This window comes from Fusarium pseudograminearum, chromosome 1 (genome assembly GCF_000303195.2).
Source record: "Fusarium pseudograminearum CS3096 chromosome 1, whole genome shotgun sequence".
NCBI lineage: Eukaryota > Fungi > Ascomycota > Sordariomycetes > Hypocreales > Nectriaceae > Fusarium > Fusarium pseudograminearum.
The window spans coordinates 6,660,211-6,682,695 of NC_031951.1; the positions used below are offsets into that span (position 1 = coordinate 6,660,211).

General features: G+C 47.9%; 8 protein-coding genes across 8 annotated transcripts, besides 1 other annotated feature; 4 read left to right on the plus strand and 4 right to left on the minus strand.

Annotated features, from left to right (window-relative positions):
- Positions 1-676: 676 nt before the first annotated feature.
- Positions 677-2,069, plus strand: FPSE_05736 (uncharacterized protein; the record flags this gene model as incomplete). Its single annotated transcript, XM_009258854.1, has 2 exons — positions 677-1,369; positions 1,416-2,069. 2 exons carry the CDS (start codon positions 677-679, stop codon positions 2,067-2,069), a joined length of 1,347 nt encoding a protein of 448 aa, XP_009257129.1.
- Positions 2,070-2,109: 40 nt separating this feature from the next.
- FPSE_05735 (uncharacterized protein) lies at positions 2,110-4,065 on the minus strand (the record flags this gene model as incomplete). The annotated part of the gene is made up of 7 exons (XM_009258853.1): positions 2,110-2,718; positions 2,765-3,125; positions 3,188-3,248; positions 3,322-3,391; positions 3,441-3,567; positions 3,628-3,820; positions 3,873-4,065. The coding sequence occupies 7 exons, from the start codon at positions 4,063-4,065 to the stop codon at positions 2,110-2,112; spliced, it is 1,614 nt and encodes a 537-aa protein (XP_009257128.1).
- A 1,048-nt stretch (positions 4,066-5,113) lies between these two features.
- On the plus strand, positions 5,114-7,218 carry FPSE_05734 (uncharacterized protein; the record flags this gene model as incomplete). The annotated part of the gene is made up of 9 exons (XM_009258852.1): positions 5,114-5,266; positions 5,317-5,450; positions 5,497-5,746; positions 5,802-5,977; positions 6,026-6,225; positions 6,271-6,628; positions 6,679-6,744; positions 6,798-6,851; positions 6,903-7,218. 9 exons carry the CDS (start codon positions 5,114-5,116, stop codon positions 7,216-7,218), a joined length of 1,707 nt encoding a protein of 568 aa, XP_009257127.1.
- Positions 7,219-9,137: 1,919 nt separating this feature from the next.
- FPSE_05733 (uncharacterized protein) lies at positions 9,138-10,559 on the minus strand (the record flags this gene model as incomplete). The annotated part of the gene is made up of 1 exon (XM_009258851.1): positions 9,138-10,559. One exon carries the CDS (start codon positions 10,557-10,559, stop codon positions 9,138-9,140), a length of 1,422 nt encoding a protein of 473 aa, XP_009257126.1.
- Positions 10,560-12,574: 2,015 nt separating this feature from the next.
- Positions 12,575-12,600: a microsatellite.
- Positions 12,601-12,670: 70 nt separating this feature from the next.
- On the plus strand, positions 12,671-13,538 carry FPSE_05732 (uncharacterized protein; the record flags this gene model as incomplete). Its single annotated transcript, XM_009258850.1, has 3 exons — positions 12,671-13,052; positions 13,106-13,273; positions 13,327-13,538. The coding sequence occupies 3 exons, from the start codon at positions 12,671-12,673 to the stop codon at positions 13,536-13,538; spliced, it is 762 nt and encodes a 253-aa protein (XP_009257125.1).
- Positions 13,539-13,625: 87 nt separating this feature from the next.
- FPSE_05731 (uncharacterized protein) lies at positions 13,626-15,189 on the minus strand (the record flags this gene model as incomplete). The annotated part of the gene is made up of 5 exons (XM_009258849.1): positions 13,626-14,299; positions 14,355-14,526; positions 14,576-14,654; positions 14,709-15,068; positions 15,134-15,189. 5 exons carry the CDS (start codon positions 15,187-15,189, stop codon positions 13,626-13,628), a joined length of 1,341 nt encoding a protein of 446 aa, XP_009257124.1.
- Positions 15,190-16,367: 1,178 nt separating this feature from the next.
- Positions 16,368-18,089, minus strand: FPSE_05730 (uncharacterized protein; the record flags this gene model as incomplete). Its single annotated transcript, XM_009258848.1, has 2 exons — positions 16,368-17,909; positions 17,994-18,089. 2 exons carry the CDS (start codon positions 18,087-18,089, stop codon positions 16,368-16,370), a joined length of 1,638 nt encoding a protein of 545 aa, XP_009257123.1.
- A 2,572-nt stretch (positions 18,090-20,661) lies between these two features.
- Positions 20,662-21,923, plus strand: FPSE_05729 (uncharacterized protein; the record flags this gene model as incomplete). The annotated part of the gene is made up of 3 exons (XM_009258847.1): positions 20,662-20,790; positions 20,856-20,916; positions 20,980-21,923. 3 exons carry the CDS (start codon positions 20,662-20,664, stop codon positions 21,921-21,923), a joined length of 1,134 nt encoding a protein of 377 aa, XP_009257122.1.
- Positions 21,924-22,485: the final 562 nt, after the last annotated feature.

Below are 22,485 nucleotides of genomic sequence, written 5' to 3' on the forward strand. Positions count from 1 at the left end.
GCTGTCAAATATCCGCGGCCCGATAGTAAACGCTCTCGGGATGATACACCCAAAGTTATACAAAAGCCCGTTCTCATACAATTTAAACTTCACAACGGTTACAAAACAGGGTTGAAACGCTTGAAATAGCACTCCACGGGACCTTGTAGAAACGCTGTCGATCGTTGCCAGGTACAGGTCCTGATCCCGGAAGATTAAATATCCGACCCATCTCATACTTGTTTCGTAGCAGCTAGCAAAAACACCCTGAACATCCACCCTGAACATCATCACCATTCCAACATGGAAGCTTCACTTCCTTATCACGAACCCTCGATAACAATTATTGCGATATTGTCTGGCTTTGTACTTCTCTTGAACCTAATCAATCATGGCCTCGATAAACTCGCCTACTGTGGTCTAATTGGCCAAGTCGCGATAGGTATAGCTTGGGGTACACCAGGGGCGAAATGGCTATCTCACGAAGTTGAAAATGCTGTGGTGCAGCTTGGATACCTTGGTCTGATTCTTCTAGTATTTGAAGGCAAGCTTCAATCCCTAGTCAAAAATACCACATACTGACATATCCATAGGCGGTCTTTCAACATCTTTCAAATCCCTAAAAGCTAACCTCGGTCTCTCATCTGCCGTTGCCACAACTGGGATCTTACTTCCTATCGGCTTCTCTTTCGCAGTCATGTCTATGCTCGACTCGACTCCCCTTCAAGCCTTTGCAGCAGGTGCCGCACTTTGTTCTACAAGTCTCGGCACAACATTCACGATCCTCGGCACAAGTGGCCTTTCTTCGACTCGTCTCGGTGTCGTCTTGACCAGCGCTGCTATGATGGATGATGTGGTTGGTCTTATTATGGTGCAGGTTATTTCAAACCTCGGCGGCAATTCTTTCGACGTTGTCACTGTTGTAAGACCCATCGCGGTTTCTCTCGCTTTTGCAGTTGTTATCCCTATTCTGTGCAGATTTATCGTCGTGCCAGTTACTATCCGCCTGAACTCTTACCGCGGGGCAAACCCATCCTCCATGGTCTCAAAGCTTCTTGGTATGAACCAAACTGCCTTTGTTATCCATACAGGGTATCTTCTTGGTGTGGTTATTGGGGCAACATTTGCTGGTACTTCGAGTCTCTTGGCCGCTTACATCGCTGGTGCAACTATTAGTTGGTGGGACTCTGAAGTACCACATTTGGATTTAGATATCGACAATTCTACAGCCACAGAATCGGAACAGGCTTCGACCACTGATAATCAGGCTGTGGGAGAGTCTTCTGTTCAAACACCTCCACCAAAGATCATGGAAGGTGGTTCAGGTGCTGAAGTATTCCATCGTTTTTATGAGCCCGTCCTACAGCGACTTCTCAAGCCATTCTTCTTTGTAAGTTCAATAAACGTAATATCACGTATGAATACTGACATTCTAGGCGTCTATCGGCTTCTCTGTTCCCATAACCCAAATGTTCACAGGACCTACGGTCTGGCGTGGAGTCATCTACACGATTCTAATGATTTTTGCAAAACTCGCATGTGGGCTATGGCTTATTTCCTTCACCAGCCCTTTCAGAGCCCTCGCCCGGACTGTACGAAAGATCGCGCCCACCCTCCAAAAGTCATCAAAGACTCTAGCGCCTGGTGCCCAATGCACAGATACTTCAGCACGAGAAGGATCCAGTGATTCTCAACAGCAATCTGAAGAACGTGATGCTGTCCCTTTACAGGCCATTCCAGACACGAACACATCGCAAGTCTCTCCTCATACACGCAACTCGACACCAAAGCCTGAGAAGGCACTGTCACTTTATCCAGCATGTATCGTTGGTATTGGCATGGTAGCTAGGGGAGAGATTGGCTATCTGATTTCTGCACTAGCTGAGAGTAAGGGTATCTTTGGTCGTTCAGAGAACGGTCAATCGTCCGATATTTTCCTCATAGTCACTTGGGCTATCACGCTTTGCACGGTGATTGGGCCGGTATGCGTCGGGCTCATTGTGAATCGAGTAAGGAAACTGGAGAATGGAAGTCAGAAGACGAGAGGTGAAAGTAAGAGGAATGTCCTAGGAGCATGGGGAGTCAGTTAGATATTCCCGTTGCTATTCATATATATTTACGACCTCTGAATTACAATGAGACACGAGTTGATTGCGAAGGTCCAACACCCAAAACTTCCCGAGTCAGGCCAACCCAAGACGATGACTCTTTGGCACCATTTACAGAAGTCTGGTTTGAGCTATCCCTCATCTTATTCAGTGCCTGAAACCCGCCTCGGATACTATCGGATTCATATCCCTTGGCACGAAGAACACTTGTCGCAACACGAGCACTATCTCCGTCATAACAAGTAAGCAAGATCCTTCTACCTTGCAGCAGAGACTGAAGGTCTTGGTCAGGTTTCTTGAATGTGTCTTCAAGACTCTTCCATAATGTTTCCAAGAGCTTAGCATCAGAGAAGGGACTTGGTGTGTTGTCATTTACAAAGGGGATATTGACGGCACCAGGAAGATGGAAGTTGCTGAAATCCTGAGGTTGTCGCAGATCAATGATCGTAGTATCCTGTCTCGAACGAAGGATGCCACGTAAATCGATTGTGCTTACTGAAGCACTCTTGGGGTCTGCAAGCACCATGTCGAGAAGAGCGCCTCTATCAACATCGAAGAACGCATCAATGGCTTCAGATGCTGTTCGCTCCCACTTTTCGTCATACCTATAAAGGTCGACTTTCAAAAGATCCTAGACATTGTTAGAGAGAATATCGCATCTTTTTGTAACCACATACCTCGTTTTTGATGGATGGAAAATAACTTTCTCCGAGCTTGTCAAAGTACTCGCTTATGTACTGGTACGGCAAATCACAGCATAGAAAGACGCAGTTGATAGTTCCATCTGGTCCGGCCAGATCCGAAAGAGAACCTTCAGCCTTGCGCTTCTCGATGAGCTGAAATAGTCCTGTCAAGTTGAACCCAGAAGATGGGCCGCAAACGATGCCGTTACGGCATAAATCCAGTGACGTGGAGAAGGAGTTGTGTGAGTCAACCTCTTCGATGTGATCAACTGCTTTCTTCCATGGGAACTGGACAGGAGCCATGAGGGCGAACGATCTTGGACCGGGAACTCGGTCTCCAGGTGCTGTGCACACCCTACAAGGATGTTAGTCATGGATCATTGTAGTGTCAACTTTGTTTTCGAATCTGATGCTTACCCTAGTCGGTATACTGAAGGCTTGGCTTCTTTGAAGTAGGTGCCAAGACCAGTCATAGTACCTTGAACATGTTAACAGATGAAGCCCAGGAGGTATTGGGCTGTTTAGCTTGCCTGATGTCCCCATTCCTGCACAGATCAAGTTGATCTCTGGTAATTGTGCATGAATCTGCGGACCTGTCCACTTGACATGTGCGTTCCAGTTCTGTACAGCGTTAGTCATCTAACTGAATCTCAGACTGCTAGCTACTGACAAGATTGTTCTCGTATTGGTTCGGGTTGATGATGGTTTCGTCCGAATCCTGTGCTAGTCTCTGGGCTGCTCTGATACCACCACGCTCGTCGAGGGGTTCAGGTTGAGATGGGCCTCCGAAGAGTGTACTGAAGGCAACGCATCAGTGCTCTGACTTATCCATAGCTTTAGTACCATGAATGACTTACATATCGATTCCGAAGAATTGCATGAGCTGAAGTTTTGTTGCGCTGGTCTTGTTACTCAAGAATGCTCGCACATCATCAATGCCATGTATGGCCCGCGAGATTAGCGACATGGATAAGACAGTCGAACCAGAGCTGTATTCAACAACTGTCTTGGTCTTTCCCGGAACGACGCAACTGTTCAACAAGTTCAAAGCTAGAACTTCCATTAGAAAGACATAAGGAATGTACAAGGGTTGATCCCATACCTGGCATGGCTTTCACATTGTTCGCAGGATGCATAGTCATCATCTTGGCATAGATACGCACTCCATCCTGTCGATAAGGATTCAAAGAGTCCGGGATCTCGACTAAGGGAAGCGGTGGCGCTGATTCAGGATCGAAGTAATTCTTAACAGAGTCTTGTCCCTTGTACACGTTGAGGGGGTTGGGACTAGCCATATTGAAATAAATATGTGGTTCAAAGACTAGACGGAGTTGACACAGACATAAGCACAGAGCATAGGGGTTGAAAGCGTAAAGGAGCCGATATATAACTGATTCTAGACGAGTCTTTTTCTTTTTCTTGTCAGCCTTTTTGAATCGCATGTTAGTCTGCTTCGGGTGAATGCCGACGTTAGATACATGACTACCCGAAGGAGCTATTTCCCTCGAAAGACACCTGTATACCAATCAACAAGGTCCAAATCCACAGTTGAGATTTTCAAGGTAATAAGATCATCATTTTCCACGCGGCAGTGAAGTGGATGCTCAGGACAGTCTCGGGCCAAAGAGAATGGATTCTCAGAATGGCAAATTAACCATCCCTTAATGATCTACAGTTTCTTTACTAGTTTAGTTGAATAGCTTGTCCTAGAAGCAGCCTTGTAAGGACAGTGAGGTTGTTAGTGTGGCATATCGGGGATTTTGCTGTAGTGCGTCTGACCATCAAGGTGACTGGCTACATTATGAGAAAGTACTAAGATACATGAGTACCAAAGAACACATGCACTCTTGTATGTGAATAATAGTATTTGTTAACAGTTGATCGGACTCCATTGTTAATTCATACAGTTTCGGTTAATACCCATCACTCCTCCAAGTTCAGTTGTGTCATCCCCTGCAGAGAAGGACCCTGATAGATTTTGGACAATGAGGTTCATAGTGGAGACATGAAGCAAATTCTCTACATCTAGATCAAGTCTAACAGTTTCTAAGAGAACCCTGATGAACTCGAAGGTTGTTTCCCTTTCAATTCCCCATTATGTGGTACAATGTTGCCATCACGTTTTCATGCCGGCCGAAAGGGTTCTCGTCGTATTTGCCGATCCCTGTATGTGTAATTTGAGGATAGAATCTAAAATATCAGTCTAAGGAGAGAGTCTTGGCATCAAGGTAGGGCTAGGCTTTGGGTCGGATTAAAAGGATTGCAAAGTTGGAACTACAGAGAGATTGATTGTTGACTCTTCGAGACGCTTGAAGCGTGTTGTCCAAGTAAAGACGATAAAGAATGCCGGATACTCGTGCTTCGAATAACGATCTTGTCATGAGCCGTGATCCGGGCTCAACAAACCCCATCGCCGTCGACGGGGGTTCTGAAGATGGCAAGACTCATCAGTTCAATGAGCAGACAAATTATGTCCCTCCGAGGGCCATTATTACAGTGTGTTACAACAGCCCATCAAAAATTTACGAAGCTAATATGAAAGACAGATATTCCTAGCGTGTGCAACTGTCGACTTGTTGGCGTTGATGGACCAGACCATGCTGGCCACGAGTCTGTACATTATCGGCAATGCCTTGGGATCAACTGCCCAGGTCTCATGGATAGCCAGCGGATATTTCATGTGAGCAATACCATTCGAGCATGTGGACGCATTTTGACAACTACAGAACTTCAACTGTTGGACAGCTCATGTATGGAAGACTGTCAGACATCTGGTCTCGCAAGATAATTCTCCTTATGGGCCTTGCAATATTCTTTATCGGATCCCTCGCCTCTTCTCTAGCAGATTCAGTACTGCAACTCACCATCTTTCGCGCCTTCACTGGCATCGGAGGAGGCGGTCTAATGACGGTTGCGCAGCTTATAGTAAGCGACGTGGTTCCTTTGCGAGAAAGGGGCAAATATCAGGGCATTCTAGTAAGTCGCCCGAAGAGCATTCGAGAGGAAGATGGCTAACGATTTTCCTTATCAGGGTGCTGTGGTTGCGATTGCCAATGGTATAGGGCCTGTCGTGGGAGGTGCGCTCTCATCAGGTTCAGAAGATTCCTGGCGATGGATTTTTAGGATGCAACTGCCTTTGACGCTTCTGACGACTCTCTGTGTGCTTTTCTTCATGCCTCTGAAAACGGTGCAGGGGGATTGGAAATTGTAAGTGCGGACAGTAAACGGAAGATAACTTAGCTGACAAGAACCCAGAAAACTCAAGGCTGTAGATTTCTTGGGCATCTTCCTTGCTCTCGCTGGCATGACTGTTGTTATTCTAGGGCTGACGTGGGGTGGAAAGGAATATGCCTGGAACTCAACGCAAGTGATTTCGACTCTGGCAATAGGTACAGCAGTATCCATTGCGTTTATGCTCTGGCAGTGGAAGGGCCCCAAGTACCCCTTGATACCACGTAGGTACCTCAACGACTACAAATACTATCATCTAATCAATTCAGTGCACATATTCAAGTCAAAGATAGTCAACGGCGCGTGTCTGACCATGGCCATCAATGGCTGGAACTTTGTCATGCAAGTCTACTACATACCCTCCTTCTACCAACTCGTCTACGGGTACTCGGCCACAAAAGCCGGAGCAATGCTTCTCCCAATCACTCTGCTCCAAACCGCCAGTAGCACTCTTTCGGGGCTTATCGTCCACTGGATCGGTCGGTACCGCGAGTGTATACTCTTTGGGTGGTTGTGCTGGGCTGTTGGTCTTGGTCTCATGTCGACCCTGGATGAGAACACAGGCGTGGACAAGCAGATCGGCTATTCTGTTCTCATTGGTATCGGAGTTGGCAATACACTTCAGCCGTAAGTTGGGGAGTTTGTGATGTCTGAACGATATCTGACAAGAATAATAGTGCGCTCATTGCTACGCAAGCTGGTGTTGATAGGCGTGATATGGCAGTTGTCACCTCATTTCGCAAGTAAGTGATCCATAACAAATGCAACACGAGAACGAAGTTGACACATGAAATAGTTTCGTCAGGAACTTGGGTGCAACACTGGGTCTTGCAGTGTGTGGTACAGTCTTGTATGTTGTATCATATGTCAGAATGAGCAATTACTGACCAAATGGTTGTAGAAACAATGTCCTCGCCGGTTCTCTCTCCTCTCTCAACCTTAACAGTCGTGATTCAAATAGCTTGCTAGGGAACCCTCAATCCTTCCTTGATACCGTCGCACCAGACGAAGCAGAGAGGATCAGATCAGTTCTCGTCCCCGCCTACAGACAAGGGTTCCGTATCATCTTCCTTATCGGCGCGGGTGCAGCCAGTCTCGCGTTTGTCTTGGCATTTGTTCTCATGCCGCAAGTCAATCTTACTAGGCCAGATGACTCGAGGCTGAAAGAAGAAGGTCGTACAATTTATGAGGAGAAGAGGTCGAAGGGTATGATTTAGGCAGGGTTCGACAGGGTATGACGCTAGACATACGTGCTTTGGAGTTGAAGGAAACGAATTGTGGGCTTTGGAGTACCCTGTCTCACTCCATACCAGGGTTCAAATGCGGATGATCGGGCGCCAGTGGTTGTATTGTATTTATTTTACAATTTCTACTGCCATAGTGACGCGATATAGACACAAGAACGGGCTGTTGAGGTGCTTCCAATACGGCATGCCTGAGAGACAGGGTTTAGCAAGGGCTGGTCCTTCTCATGGAACGAAAGCATGCGCAGAATCTATCTCAGGTATCTACCGCCTCAAACACAAATTATGAACAGAATATCACTAAATAGTGCTGATGGTGTGTTCCGCCTCGGTTGTAATTGGGGGAAGCCTTCCCGTTGATGCTACTCATAGTGTAAAGCCAAGAAAACATCCTAGCTCCCCGGTATAACAGCTTCAGGTGCTGTTAATGTACTATGACGATCATTCGACAAATCTGGAACAGCCAATCGGAGGCACCAGATCGCATGACCGGTGTTCGCTGGGTTGGGTATCATTAGCATGGATATATCTCTCCGCCGTATGGAAGATCGCCCCGCAGTCCCCTTCTTCTCTCCCATCAAGGCGTAAACAGCATCTTGACTCCCCTTCCGACTCTCGTCAAGGCCTAGAAGCTAGTACCATATAGTCATCTCCTTATCCTTTCATGGCTAGAGACTCTAGTATGCAACATACATAGACTACCTATGCTTACTTATCCTGGACAATGGCTCCTTCAGATCTGAGTCGCAACCGTCCTCTTCTCCCCGCTCTTCAACGTTCAAGACCCCCAGCGCAGAGTTCCCGCACTCCACTACCTCGTCAGCACCGAGCCGGCGTCTCAATCGCCTGCGAATTTTGTCGAAAACGGAAGACCAGAGTACGGCACCACGAACTGGCAACTGATATACCTACTGACATGTCGCAGTGCAACGGAGCTCGGCCACAATGCGCAAGCTGTGCCAAGAATGGAGTAGCATGTACATACAATCTGCCTATGAGAGTCCACAAGCTACGACAACACATCGGAGTCTTGGAAACAGAGCAGGAGGCTAACCGAAGGCTCATAGAGCTGCTTCGGTACAGAACCCCTAGTGAAGCGACTCTAATACTCGATTTTCTTCGGCAGGATACCAGCGTCCACAGCATTATCCGCCAGGTCGAAGTCGGGGACATGCTGTGCAATTTGTCTCATAGAGCTGGTAACAGTTGTTCCCGACGCTAAAAGTCGACCAACTCCTCACTTTATCTTGGGCAGCATCTGCAGCGATCAAATGAGCTACAGCCCCCCCTCGCTCCACCTTGGTCATGCTCGAGATGTATCGCAGATGGAAGACATTGTATATTTTCTACCTTTTGACTCTATCATGGTTCATACGAGTCCCCATGATCACGTAGAGAACTTTGCCAGGACGAGATCCTTCATCGATGTGTGTCACGATCGGGGTTTCGCTGTTGAGGTGGAGATTGGTCGGCTGGATGGTGGTGAAGATGGCATCGCTGACACCGGTGACCTCGAAGGCCCTTCTGTCGGACGATGGTGGCACTTCAGGTGGACAGATATATACAACAGCAGCGGAAAAGCATAGATTGTCATGGACTAGCTATATATAACATAGGGCACCAAGCAGACTTCAAACAAAAAAAAATGGCAATTTTAATAGGTAGTCTTACTATTTATTGTATGTTCGTATTTAGCTAAGAGATAGGTCTTGGAACAAGGCTACGCAATAAGACTTCATCTTTCTTGATGCTGAACATGGGTATCTCAGATAAACTCACAAACGTGATTTCCCCCTCCAATGTTATAATACACTCCTGGTTCGATGTAGCGAAGTTGGCGCTTCAGACGTTGTTCATACTTTTACCCAAACGGTGTACTGCCCCGTCGCTACTCAGTACCTCATCTTAATTAATCCGCCCAACTCTGTCCGTTCGATGTGAACCGGGCTCCCTATCCAAAAAACTTCCCACTGGCCAGGGTCATAAGAGTTCATAGGTTCGGGGATTTCACTTGCCTGGTAGACGAGCTTATAGAAATGGCGGTACGTTCGTATCATCGCCAGAGACGTGGTAAGCATCACAGGAGCTGAGCGATGCCAGATATCAGCAAGGCCGCTGCGTCCGGCTTCCTTCAACGCCTTTTGTATCTCTGGAGAAGGAGGGGAGATGTGTCTGTAGAATCTGAAAGATAGCTCACCGGGTATCAGCGAACCAGATCGGATGAACTGCGACACGACTTTATACGATCGGTGCATTATAGCTTCCTCGATGGGCAAAGCATCGAAGCCATCTGTATTGTTGACCTGAAAGCCGTTCTTGACGAGTTGCTTGATTATATCGCAGTTCTTGGACACGTTTCCGTCCCTTTCATAGTTGAGATGATGTAGAGCTGTTGCGCGGCGCGTATCCAATATGGTGTTGGTATTGGCAGCGACGGACTCATGCTCCAGCAGCAACTCAACCAGATGAGGGTTGCAGTTGCTTACAGCTTGATGAAGAGCATGGATTCCACTTCCAGTATGCGTGACAAAGTCCGCACCAGCATCGATGAGTAACTTTACCGTATCCCAGTTACCTCCTTCGATGGCAAAGTAGAGAGGATTCGCTCCATGTTCCAGAGTCCATCTGGCCACTTCTTTCGGGATACCTTCAAGACAAATAAGGCTATGTTCGAGATTATCTGTCAAGACATCGCAGCTAAATTTGACGGGGTACGATTCCAGGTCTTCTTCGTAGTCGTTGTGACGTTCTATAGCGTCATCAATACCTTCAACACGGACGCGATGGTTCACGTCGGCTCCGTGTTCAAGCAGAAGAGAGACAACGTTATTGTGGCCAAGGTAGGCAGCCCAATGGAGAGCAGTGACCTGGTCGCTAAGGTCCAGGGGATACCATGTGTTCAAGAATAAACCCTTGACCTCACCATTGATGTCACTGAAAACGATTGACTCGGTAGTGTCGCCGGTTATAATGTCGGCTCCAGCCTCGATAGATCGTCTGACGCCTTCCAAGCTACCATTCTTGGCCGACCTCAACAGTGCAGCCGAGTTGTTGTTCCACACGTCAGCGCGATAAATCTGCTTGGTGAGGAGGGTGTAAAAGGTCCTGCAAGATCTAGCAAGGCTGAGTGCGTCCTTGTATCTTTGCAAAGGGTTAAAGCCTGGGCTATTACCAGGCGAAGACCACCACCATTTGGGCTGCTCACAGTCATGGTTCATCTCAAGCATATTGTCAACGATGCAAGTGATGATCTCTGGGGGCAAGCTCAGGAAGGGGTGAGGCCTGTCCATGACTGTGGAGGCGTGGCTAGACATGTTGCTATATAGGTAGGAGTTGTCTAAGATTTTAGTAACGACAAGTTCAAATAGGGGTGGAATGGGTAAGTGGGTAAGATATCCAACCTTACAGTATTATATGAGGCGAGTGTGAATATTTCCTTGCCAACTACAACAGCAAGCGTGCTACAGTAGTAGGATGCGTGTGTATAAGTCTTGGGTCTTTGAGCGAGGCGATGATGTAGAAGACAAATGGGTTTCGCTTCGGGCTGAGAAGTGTGTTTGTGATTCGGGCTGGTGAAAGGTGGTGCGATATTTGATGTGCAGTCGGGTTAGATTGAAGAGTGTGAAGTTTTCAGAGGATTCCTGTTGGTGGTGAGGATTCTTTTATACTCGAAAGAAATTAGAAGACTTAGTTTAAAATGGGTGTAAGTTCAGAAAATGAGCGCAGCATATAAGCTTAAATCTTCCTCTGCACCATTATCGACAAAAGTGGCTTGTCTGATATTTTAAACTCATCGTTTATAACATGTGCGCACTGCAAGTTGAAGCATTTTGACTTCTCTACGTCCTCAGGTACACAGTTTAAGATTCAACAATTCGCTCAATGATGACTCTTTCACATCCAGGCATCCACGGATCACTTGTAAGGTTTAGCATTAAAGAGAGTCTATAACCAGGTGAAGACAAAGCAGTGGTATTGCAAACATGCATAGCAAAAAAAATGATGCAGGGTTATGAGAACCTGGACCAAGGGATAGGGTTTCCATCTTCAATTACACTTTTTGAGCATTATGACTCCAATGCCCTCACAAGACCGGGATGAGAACCTGGACATTGGCCGCTTGCTTATCTGTATAGCCGCTACTCGCGAACACCCTGGTATAACAGCCATCAACATCCGGTATGGTGTAGTGGCTAACATTTCGCGCTCTCATAACCTGAGAGACTAGTACCGCGGAGCCCAGGGTTCGATTCCCTGTACCGGAGTTTCTCTTTTGCTGTTCTGATTAATTCGCGAATGAATCTTTCTTTTTGTGCTTCCAAGGTAATATAATATCTTCATGTAACTTAATTATCTGTCGACTTGTCTGCGGCTAAGGGTAAGACTAACCTTATTATTATTTGGTGATTGGTAACTTTAAAGACAATATTGCCTTTCGCTTCCCTGCAACAAGCACTGCTCAGCACCTAGCATCCACTTCTTCGTTGAGGAATCTTGATTCAAAAATAGCTCTATCTATGTAACCGCAGTAAACTTTTATCTTTAAACATTGCAAAGGAAATGTAGTGCTTTGCTATTTCTCATTATGTGGATACAGTCTGCAGCACTGCGTTCGAGTCAAGGCAAAGAGAGACAGGCATCGTAGCGCTATATCCGTAGATTGCGCCTTAACTTACAGTCCGGCCCGGGGTAAAGACTCGGATCCGGAAGTGGGGCCGGCACTTGCAAATAGAAATGGACGCTTGAGAGAATGGGAAGAAGATTGATGACGTTGAAAAGACGATGGAGTTAATGCTTCCTTATCGATAAAGCTATAGTGAATAAAATCCGAGACTATCATGGCTGTGGTTGTGCAGTCAGTTCAAAGCAATGACATCAATGAATCCCTATCCATTCAAGGTGCTGACTCTGCCTGTGGAATTGCCAGAAATGGCAGTGTCAGATCATCAGCTACAAAAAAGAACAACACTTACAAATCACGGAACGGGATAGCATCATTCTGTCAATAAAGAGACGGTATTGAATACTCCATGATGGATGGAGTTTTCGGAGACGGGCTGATTACAAAGACTATAGTAACAATCTTGGTCCAATGTGGGTTTGTTGCGGCACCTCCACACCAAGTAAGGTAGCCTCGGATTAGAAATCTAAACTAAGGTGACCCTACTATGTACCTCATGAATAATTGATCCAGTCCACTTCATTCCCCAGACCAACGAGCCCCCTCACCATGCAGGCATAAGTACTGTGCTGTAACCATAGTCAAGCTCAACCAACATATTCTACCCATTCTTATAAAAATCACATCATCCCCCTTCTCTCTCCACCTTCATTCACTTACTCACTCACTCACTCGTAACACAAACACAAACACAAAACATTAATGACAGCGCGCATTGCCAACCTGGGCAAACAATTCGTCAACATGGCTCAAAAGATCAAGACCGACATCACCCTCTACACCACCAACACCCCCAATGGCATCAAGCCCTCCATTCTGCTCGAGGAGCTCAACCTCGAGTACAAGGTCCACGCCATCAAGATGACCGAGAATGAGCAAAAGGAAGAGTGGTTCCTCAAGATCAACCCCAACGGTCGCATCCCTGCTCTTACCGACACACTCGATGGCAAGCAAATCCGTGTCTTTGAGAGTGGCGCCATGCTGCAGTACCTCGTTGATCGCTATGACAAGGACCACAAGTTCTCTTTCCCTCAAGGCTCTGCTGAGCATTGGGAGATGACCAGCTGGCTCATGTGGCAGATGGGTGGTCTTGGCCCTATGCAGGGACAGGCCAACCACTTCAAGCGTATGTTGTCACCTCCATCTTCCCAGATATACAACACTGACAAACCATCCCAGGCTATGCTCCTGAGAAGATTGAGTATGGTATCAACCGCTACACTAACGAGACCCGTCGTCTGTACCGCACTCTCGACACTCATCTGTCCAAGCAAGAATCCGGCTACATTGTCGGCGACAAGGTGACCATTGCCGACATCTCCATCTGGGGTTGGGTAGCCGCTGCTAGTAAGTCTCTTCTCGTCGTCCACTTCATCTCACATACTAACGCAACAAAACAGAGTGGGCTGGTGTCGACTTGTCCGAGTTCCCTCACCTGGAGAAGTGGCTCTACAAGCTCCTCGAGCGCCCTGGCTTCGAGGCCGGTCGCCATGTTCCCACCCCTCACACTGCCTTTGATCTGAACAAGCTGTCTGAGGAGGAGCTGGAAGAGAAGGCTACTGGAGCCAAGAACTGGGTTCAGTCTGGTATGAAGGAGGATGCCAAGAAATGAGCTAATGAGAGAATGAAAGACGAATAATCATAAAAGTCATAATACATACAATTTTTCCTAATTCCTATCCTAGATTTCATATGATCATTACTTCTTGACAACAGCCAGCTTGCTTCGCACAGGCACATTCTCCTGTCTTCCGACCTCGGGGAATCCTTCAACCTTGACACCCTTGCGGAAAATAACACAATGCGTCGAGCCTCCGAAATGGAACATGCCCGTCTCCTGACCCTTCTTCACATGGTCACCCTCCTTGACTGTAATTTCACAGGTACTCACCTCATCCATACCGATACCGACAAAGGCCAACAGTCCAATAGCCGGTTCATCCGCTTCAATGATGATGATGGCTCTTGTAGCCAGCGCACTCAAGAAACCCTGACTCTGTGACAAACCTGCAGACGAAATCTCCATGGATCCAGGCTGCCCTACACCCTGGAAGAGAGGCTCACTAAAGTATGTACCGTCCTGGACGAAAGCGCGCACGATCTTTCCAGAGACAGGGGTGTGCCAGCGGTGGTAAGACAGAGCGGAGAGGAAAGCCTGGTAGATCGTTCCGCCAGCGAACTTCTCAGCTAGAGGGTCGTGGGCGAGCATATCGAGGATGGAGTAGGGTTGGCCCTTTGCGAAGAAGCGATCGCGGAGCTTGACGCCGTGCTCAATGTTGTACACTCGGGACTCACAGCAGTTGGCGATAACAAGGTTGTCATCAGGAGACGCAACGGGACGAGCATCGTCGCGGACCTGACGGGTGAAAAAGTCTGGGTTCGTCAGCCAGCGGCTTCTAAGATTTCATGTTGGCGAATAATGACTTACCATCCCACGACTTGTAACCGTAGTATTTGGCTGAAGGATCACAGATAAACATGTCTTCAAACTTCATGTCTGTACCATTCGGCTTGTTGGCAACTTCGACAAGATCGTGAATACCAGTCGGGCCAAACCAGCCCTGCGTGTGATCACCCAAGACCTTTGCCGAGTCGGGCGTCTATACAGAGTCAGCTTTGTTCTCAATGCTTCACGCTCGAGTAACGTACCATGAGGTACTTGCCCCAGTGATTGAGGACCTTTTTGAGCATCCGGTTCACATCAGGGTCCAAGAATGCAGCATATCCACTAAATACTAATCAGCCTCATCCTCACCTCTGTAATCTGTCATAAAAGACTCACCTGGGTGTTCCCATAGGGTAATCGAAAATCGCACAAAGTGGTACTCCAACCATGCCCACACTCTCAGCCGCATCCGTCCACTCTGGCGCAGTGCCAAAGATGTGATTCAGCACCTGCAGCATGTGCTCATAGTCGCGAATCTGCGGTGTTCCCGTGGGATCATTCAGGTATGGTTGCTTCTGGGGGATCTCTTCAAACATCTGTGTAAAGTACATGTACACACGAGATGTCTTCTCAATGAATTCCTTGAACTCTTGGAGAACGGGGATGAGTTCTTTGGGGTTGTCATCTGCGTGCTTTGTCACGCGACGCATGTACTCTCTGTGCACACGATGGTCGGCAGGAAGCCACGCGCCAGGCCTTGAAGCATTGTTAGTTATTGTTGTAGAGGTGGGTAGAGTAAACAGGAAGTGAGGCTATCTTACTTGTGAACCCTGTGCTTCTTGGGGATATCATGGTGGTCTCCGTGTTGATAAACCATTTTTGCTGCTGTGTCTTTACTCAGTATAATGCTCAGGAACAATTCAATTGCCAAGACAGAGACTTACTTCTATATAACCATTTCTAGTCACTACTCCAATTCAATAGCGCTACGTCAGCATCTCGATGATGCAAACCACTGACAATAAACTCCACCCCCGGGCATTGCCGTGCTGTAACCCCTCTTCCGCCGTACCCGTTTGGTTATCAAGTGCCGTTATCCGTATTCAATTACTTCATATTTACTGTATCTCATATGGCAAGAATGCAAGGCGCATTGCTTTGTCCAATTCTTGTGCCGATCTCCCGAGCTTCCAAGGTCAATTAGCAAATAAATAATAATGACGTTATAGGCGTTTCAATCTATTTTGGGAGCCAAACCTCGACGGTTATAGTTTATATTGCCAAGGAAATTCTCGTTTGAGACTTGTTACTTGCAGTAGAGTGCACATATCACATGCGAATGCTGCATAACAGAACCAGTAGGCAATGCAATCGCCATATCACCCATTAAGGCAGTCATACGTTTAATGTTTTGTTATTCATCCACTTCAACTCTCAATCTCCAAAACATCCTGTTGATGTCCTCCAGTAAGTCTGACTATATATAAACTAGCCCGCGCCAGCCAGCTTGGCCAGACTTTTACTACAAGTCTGAAGAATGTCGCCATCAAGAAACCGCCTTCTATCAGTACCCCTCCTCTTTGGGCAAAAATATAACAGCAAACACCACTGCAGCGGCAAACCCACAATCAGTTACCAAAAGACAAGGCAAGAAGCTCAAACGCCGGGGGATTAAATAAGATAATGAAGGACTCCGGAAAAGACATGTGTGCCTTTGCTTCACCAGAACTCAGGCAGCTCACCGAATGAGCCTGTCACTTCGGTGAATGATCTCTCCTCTACTGGTTGCATACATGTCGCGGTGACAAGGTCGCTGTTGTCTTTTGTTCGGGTGACGTGGAACAGATCGCTTATAAAAATTGGTCAACAAAGGGAATGAAAGTTGCGTCGCTAACCAGGTGGCGGGCTGGTTTGGTATGATATGGTGTAACACAATGGCTGAATGTAAATAATTCGAAAAAGAAATTCGTTGCGTCGTAATTTGTTGTCAAGCACTTGTGGTAAGGAGTGGGTATTTCAAAATCGTGGTTGGATCGACAATCAATGAGACCGAGTCTACATGACCACACAGCAACCGCAGCCGCCCTTGCTGTCATCATCGGCAGGTTGTTGACGTTGAGGTGGTTGCTGCTGGGCAGGTTGTTCAGTAGACTCCTCCTCTTTTGGCTGTTCTTGTCCTGGCCCGTTGGGTGAAAGAGGTGCGTTGGGCGACATCGGTGTCCTTGGACTTGGTAGAGGACTGTTGGCAGGCTTGTCCGAGATCCTGGGCATTGTAGAATAACCTCCAGCGCGTTGTGTTGGGCTCTTTGGCTCCAACTTGAGTGGCCATTCACCACCGGCCTGGCCTTCTTCCTTCTCTTTCGTGTCGATCTCGTCTCCAGATCTATTCTCATGGTGTTCCCTGCTCAAGGGGTTGTCGTTGAGGGGTCGGAAGTCCTTATCGTAGACATCGCCAAATTTGCCCTCCTTCTCCCACTTCTCTTGCTGTAGGCGTCGGGCCACAGTTGGGAGAAGCTGCTGATCAGGAGGAAGTCGAGGATCAGGCTTGTAAGAGTTAATCATCCATGGAGGGTCACCTTCGGGTGCCTTGTTCCCAGGTGACAACTCTCCAGATCGAGTGGTAGGTCGCGCGGTGGTCGACATGGCATTTCCAACAGAACCAGACCTCGTCTTTGGCCTGTTCGTTCCGGTCGTTCCGGTCTTGGAAGGTGCAGAGGTCTTTCGTGGACCGTTGGCGTTCTTCTTTGGCGAGGGATTGTCGGTAGCGGTTCGTTTCGGTGCGGGCAAGCTACTGTTGTTGAAGTTGCTGTTTATCGACACGGCATCTGAACCCTTCATCATGTGCGCGCTTCCGGGTCGCGCCTTTTCATATGTCAAAGTCCGTTCATTTTCGGGGCTCGAGCTTGTCTTTCTCGAAGCGATGGATGCTCGCTCAAAACGATCGATACTGATGGGCACTGGACTAACCTTGGCAACCGGAATGCGAGAGCCTCCTTTGTGGCTGTTTGCGTGGAAGTAAGCATTGTTTTCCTCCTCGGCAATCTCCTCTGGAGTCCTCAAATCCCAGGATTCGCCTCCAACTTCAGGGCTTCGCGCATCGACAGCTGTCGAGTTCTTTCGAGATCTTGTCTCGGATGTATCTGTGCCTCGACGCATAGCACTGCGGCTTCGGTCTCGGTCACCTCGTCGTTGCTTGCTTTGGTTGCGGGATCTTGGGATATAAATTCCTGCGGCTTGAAGCTCCTCGCTTTCTATCCTTGCCAGCTTATCGCGATGAATCCATTTAGAGCCCTCGTCGGGAGGAGGTTGATCGATAGGTACCGCATTGCGGCTGTATTCGTCCTCGGTCTCATGGGGGCCATAAGCCTGTCCCCAAGAGTTGCCATTCAAGGCTGGGCTTGTCTGGGACTCGGTAATGTGGCGAGCTCCAGTTCCGTCGACGGAGTTATGGAGCTTTGCACTCGAAAGATTATCGTGGGAGTTTACTTTGCGACCAACTCTGTCCATACCAGAGTGGAAAGAGTTGGAGTTACCATTCTGGGTAGCGAAATGGTTCTTTTGGGAAAAGTCAGGGTTGGTCATGTCGTTTTCATAGTCCTAGCCAGCCAATCGTCAGCAACTCGCCCCTGCAACCTCGATAGCAACAGACAGCATCGCATGCTGATGCAAAAGACTCCGTACCTCTTTCTGGGACATGTTGTATCCCCATGAATCTGCTTGGCCATGACTGCTACGCGGTGGAGTAATATTCTCGGTTGAGGTCGGGGCTGGAGCCATTATCACCGTGTGGATGGCGCCCGCGACCGTTGAGGACTGAATTTAGCGGATTGTAGGGCGGTAAACGAAGGTATGTATTTTGGTGCTGTTCTAGAGGAAAGGAGAAAATGTCGAGGTCAATGACGCAGGATTTCGAAGTAGTAGCTGTTAGCTAAAGTAAAGGCAGTGTTTATAGACGCAATCGGTACTGCGTAGATTGGTCGAAGCGGCTAACGAGGGGATCCGGTAAAAAGGTAAAGGGGTGGAGAGATCGTGATGAAGAAGAGATAAGATAACTTTTGGTAGGGGGAATATTGGTTGAAGGAGAACGTCGACGGCCAGCGATACTATTGAAAGATATCGTCGTCTCTAAGATATCATTCCTTTGTGAATCGAGGCGCGTCGGGCTCCGAGAGAGCTTTACAGAGAGAAAGGGAAGGTAGGACAAGGACAAGGACAAACAGACAGACAGACAGAGACAAAGGACAAGGCGAGAGATTTCCCATGAGGGGGGCTGGCCTGTGCTGGGGAATTGACACTGTGTTGTGCACTAACAACCTTCGCTGCACGGCCCCTCACCCGGGCGGGCTAGATCCCCTGGAAGCCCCTGTAACGGACTCAGCGAGCTCTAAGTGGACACTGACGGAAATACAGCAGAGAACGGGCAGGGATTCTCGAGCAAGTGGCTTAAGATGGGATATGAAATTTGAATGATGGAGAGACATTCTGCACAAGGCGGGTTAGAGCTTCCATGTCTTGTCTTGCACCTGACGTTGGCGAGTTGTGAAAATAGCATTTGCACTGGACTGCACTGTCCACTATCATGTGCATCAGCGGTGTGCTTGCTTGGTGGATGGATGGATCTATCTGATCTGGCATCGTATCTCATGGCTAACCAATAGTTGGTAGGCACTCGTACATAGCAGTGGCAGATACGAATGAGGAGTCATGGGAACGCCACGCTTCATGTACAATGACCATAGATCACAGGCCCGCGGAGCATTGATTGCAGGCCAGTTGTTCAAAGCCTAAGGGCCCCTTAGTTGCCGCCGCCGTTTGTTTCATTCTGATTGCCCAATGGGCAAAATCCCAAAAGAAAGGAATGGATCATGCCATGGTGCACAGATGAATGCAAGCCTACGAGTGGAAGGGGAATAACCATGGTTTCCCCTGATGAGAATAAGCCGCGCCAGGGTCATAAAAAGCCACCGGACAGGGGGGGAACACGCTGGGCTCTAAGCCAATTTGATGAAAAGAACGCCTGACCCAAATTTCGTTGCTTTTTTTTCGACTCGTCAGTGACTTATTTTGGGTCAAAGCAAAGTAAAAAATAAAAAATACCCCATACGGAAATATTCTAGCCAACGTCAGCGTTTCATGCACTAGAAAATGCATCAACAAGAAGTTCAAGGTAATGTTTTGCTTTGCTTTACTGTGCTTTGTTATGTATCTATTTTTTGTTTTTCATGTCATTAAATTGCCATGCTATAGGCAGAAAACGGCGTGCTTTAACTCAAACGGACGATACCGAGATTAGATTCCCTCCCACAGGCTGGACCGTTGCGCTGGGAATGGACTGTCAATCAGCTGGGCCTGCCCATCTCCCTGCTACAAGTGACAGGGGACATATTGTAAGTCATCATCGCCTTGATTTATGCAACGCTGTTGAATTGCGCGTCAACAGGGGCCAAGTATCCGAGAAAAGATAAATCTGTCAAAAGTGACGCGAAAAGACGTCTTTTCCACTTTCTTTTTTCTGTATCAAGCTTTCTTTGTTATAATGAAGTCATTCACAGGTTGAAAAAAACAGGCAAATTGTCAGTGCGGGAAGAAACTTGGCCGCCACAGAGTGAAGAGGTTGCCATTTAGGGTCCTTCTAGCGCTCAAATTAGCGGCATACAGTAACGTGCACTGTACCGTGCCTTTTGCAACGGTCCATAGAACCCAACGGCACTTGTTTCTCCAACATCTCGGTTCACTTTCCCAACCTCTGTCATGTTTAAATTACGTAGCATTCTTTCTTGTCAAAATATTATCCCTTGAGGACAGAGTACAGACAGAGTACAGAGTACCTCTACTACGGATACCTAAGTAAGGTCTCGTGCCATCCGGGGAGTCCGTTGATGGTAACATCTTCTAGAAGCAGAAACCGTAGCATTATAGATGCCTTCCGTGATCCATCAGCAAACAAGCACAAGATCAGCTCCAACTGATCCACCAAATCTGCAACCTGCACATCACCCTCGCATTACGACGGGTACAAGCGAGAGCCTCAAAGGCATGGACGAGAGAATCGAGTAAAGCCTGCTATCAAAACGTGCTTCAACGGTTGCTCCCGTCATACAGAGTCTCCCTTGCAGCAGGAAAAAGAAATCAAATCGGCCACTTGATATGAGCTTACTTTCCGAGCTCTGAAAAGACGATCGTTTGTCTTAGACAGCAACTCCACAGGGCGCATAGCTTAGTTGCCGAACTGGCAGATTGACTCACTGAGTAACGCTAACGAGCGATTACACTTTCGGTTCCTCACCTTTACACAAAAGCCAAGCATTCCCTTGGGTTCAATGGCTGTGAATTGGCTTTTGGCGACATCATGACACCATCAATGAGGAGAACCAGGATTGTCTGTATCTCTGATACTCACAACTGCCAGGTCAAGCTGCCAAAGGGTGATGTCCTCATCCACGCTGGAGATTTGTCAAACCAAGGGAGTCATGCTGAGGTCCGTAGTACTGACTCAGATATTCTGAACGGGCATACACAAGACGGAAGCTGATCTCTCTTCAGCTTGCAAAGACAGTCGCTTGGTTGGAGAAGCAGGACATTGAAGCCAAGATCGTCATCGCTGGTATGAACTCTTCAAGATCTGTGATATGGTCGAGCAGTGTCTAACCTGCCTTTCGAACTCCAGGCAACCATGATATTACTCTTGATCCGGAATTCTATGCCGAGCATGGCCTGTACTTTCACAACAAGAATCCACAGTCTCATGACGAGTGTCTACGACTGTTCACGTCTTCGCCTTCGATAACGTATCTGTCCCACGGCTCAACCAACATCCGTCTCACATCGCCTTCAGGGCCGCGTACGCACTTCAAGGTCTTCGGATCGCCATATTCTCCACGACACGGGCTGTGGGCATTCTACTATGATGCTCCCCAGAATCCGAGCAACTGGTCAGATCTGACGTCGTTATGGGAGTCCATACCACTTGATACAGACATTGTCGTGACACATACGCCTCCGAGAATGCATTGCGACGAAACGGATGAGCGGCGAGCTACTGGCTGCGAGGCTCTAAGGCAGGCGCTCTGGCGAGTGAGGCCACAGCTTGTCGTCTGTGGCCACATTCATGATGGGAGAGGTGCTGAACGAGTGATGTGGGATCTGAGTTGTCGGAATGTCGCCTATCAAGAGGAGAGTGTCGTACGCTGGGAGGATCCTGGCCAAGGCAATAACAAGACCTGTCTGGTAGATTTGACTGGTAAGAAGGCACCGTCACTCGCCAACGATGGCTCTCATCCAGGTCGATATGGGACAAGCATAAGAGGCTCTGACGTAACCAAAGTATCTCACTCCAACGAGTCAGCAACGAGTCCATATGTATTTGGATCCGGCCCTATGGATTCTCATGCTTCTCATGGTACCGTCGGATTAGGGGGCGACGCCGCCTCACCGCGAAGCGACCAGGCAGCTCTGTTTGGGAGGATGGGTCGTCGAGAAACGTGTGTTGTAAACGCGGCGATCATGAAGAGTCGACACCCACATATCGGAGGAAAGCAATTCAACAAGCCTATCGTAGTTGACATTGATCTTCCCGTCTGGGAACAGGACGGCCATATCAACGATCCCTGATTCGCTCCTGGCTTACCCTAGACTCGGGCATGAGTTGATGCCCAATGAACTACGTTGGGAGAGAAGATGGCCTCAAATGAAGTTCTAGTCAGAGCTCTAATCAAGTTTGAAAAGAGTCATAGGCTATTGATAGAAGCTTGCTACGCTGTGACGCACCTTCTGCATCGTGCCGGATCAAGATACAACGAGTTGAATGCATGTGGTGGTATTTCACGTCGTGTACCACCGTTGATGGATGTATGTCATAGTCGAGTCCAAGAGATGAACTGCAATTCTAATGCGTGAACGTGGTCCCAATGGCCACTCGAGTACTCCCTAAGTAGATAACTGAATATCGAATTAAATCTTAACATCTTTCGACGTACTACGTGGTTCGATGTAGCTGCAGGTATCTAGAGTCGTGGACTGTAACCTACCCTGGAGTTGTGTCCAAGTTTGCGATCAACCCGACTTTCAACACCAGACCGCCAATTAACCACGCAATTCATCGGTTGATTTCTTGCTTGACGTTTATTCTTATCGCAACACCACAACTAATACATCATAGCCTCCACGATGGACT